This window comes from Limulus polyphemus, unplaced genomic scaffold, assembly GCF_000517525.1.
Source record: "Limulus polyphemus unplaced genomic scaffold, Limulus_polyphemus-2.1.2 Scaffold2599, whole genome shotgun sequence".
NCBI classification, from domain to species: domain Eukaryota; kingdom Metazoa; phylum Arthropoda; class Merostomata; order Xiphosura; family Limulidae; genus Limulus; species Limulus polyphemus.
The window spans coordinates 115,150-116,957 of record NW_013668209.1 but is presented as its reverse complement, the minus strand read 5'-3'; the positions used below and the strand labels follow the sequence as shown (position 1 = coordinate 116,957).

Below are 1,808 nucleotides of genomic sequence, written 5' to 3'. Positions count from 1 at the left end.
ATATTATTTTGAAAACAAGTGGAGTGAGTGCTGTTAATTGATTTTTGAATTTATCGCAAACAAGTCACAGACACGTACTGTAGAAGAATCCTAAGCCCAACAACAACAGTATATATTTATACTGTTAAGAAGTATAAGTAAAAGCCTTTAATTGACAACTGGTGAACATAACTTAGTTTCTGACAACAATCTTAATTTTCTTTAAGCTGGTAAAAGTACAGTACATTATGTAATTTATGTCAAAAAGCAACTATTGTAATACTGAGAATTAAATCATGGCAAACAGGTGATGCATTACATTCTTAGTTTTTCTTTTCAAAGAGTTTTTTACCTCCATAAAAAAGTTATGTATGTTATGTTTTTTACGTCTGAAGTGGTAATGAGCATGGAATAGCATATTTCAATTTCTGAATTATAAAAAAAATTCTTCCACAAGCTGATTTTTGCAATTTTTTTCTTTATGAAACAAAACACATAATACTTATAATTGTTTTTTTAAATTCTCACCTTTACAAGTTCTGGATCAAGAGCAGTTTCACCAGTCAGAAGGTTGTGGGTTCGTTGATAACGAAGTTTCTTGAACTTGTTCAGACCTACAGTGAAAAAGATTTTAATATTACTCTTTACTGTGTTCGAGAGTAACTTTGCATCCACTTTTTAACAATTCACACACACAATTGTAGTCACTATGCTTTATTTGGAATATTTTTTTGCTGAGAAATAAAAAACCCGATCATGTTGCTTAAATATTACAATGAAAAACACTTATTCCAATAAATATTTGAAAAATAAAAATAAAGTTACAACACATATTCAAAATATATTCCAATAATGTATACATAATTGATTTTATCTTAAAACTAAATAGCTTTAGTCCTCTTACTATGTTTCTTGATAATGTTATCTAAGTTTACATCTTTTAAGTCTTTTATATACTTGCATTATCTTAATCACTTATGTGGTGTATATTTTATGAATTATATGTAATTTTAAAATATGATTTGCATCCAAATACCAACTTGCAACAAAGATTCCTCATTTGACATTTTGGGCAAATGCAAATGTCTGTGAGCAATATGTAATAGATGTCTTTTCTTTGTTTTCAGCAATGCGATAACTTGCTCTTCTTAAAAGAATAAAACATTTCTCTGCTATTGCTTTGAAATTAGAAAACTTAATCTTGAAGATTAAAAAAAAAAAAAACTGTAGAAATCAATTAATATATACAAATTCTATTTAAGTTCTATATAAGTTAATTAATGAAGCGGTTGTTCCAGTGGTCTACTAACAACACTGCATGCACTCAAAATGCATATGAAAACGTAACATGACCTCTAGCAAATCCTATAACTATAGTTTTTTCCTACACAGAGAAAAGGTTAATGGTATTCCAGTAATAGCTAATGAATTCTGTAATAAAATTTTATGAATGAAAAGTACTATTTACCATACGTAATAATATATGTTACCTGATTCAAAATGTACAAAAAGTATATTAAATAACACTACACTTCTATATTTTATAACCCTTTGTAATATGGACTACAAGTAATGGCAAACAAAATAATTAAACTGATAAAAATATAAAAGAATAAATCTGTTCTATGCTCTACTTTGAGTTATTTTAATAATTCAAAATAGTACACTTGGATAAGAACAGATCATATATATATGACACATACAGAGAGTTCAATACATTCTATTGAAATGACTTGATTATACACATCAGCAAGTCATAGTATAAACACAATATATATATACACCTGGAAAAAAGTTAAGCACCCCCAAATATTTTTCAGGATTGCTTA

At 27.3% G+C, this 1,808-nt stretch overlaps 1 protein-coding gene across 1 annotated transcript in view; it reads right to left on the bottom strand.

The window, feature by feature from the left end:
• The window catches only part of LOC106467398 (cleft lip and palate transmembrane protein 1 homolog), an 85,118-nt gene that overhangs the window by 43,928 nt on the left and 39,382 nt on the right, over window positions 1-1,808 (bottom strand). The window contains exon 5 of the mRNA XM_013927748.2: window positions 508-593. Coding sequence (XP_013783202.1) covers window positions 508-593 — 86 coding nt within the window. The remainder of the gene's footprint in view (window positions 1-507; window positions 594-1,808) is intronic.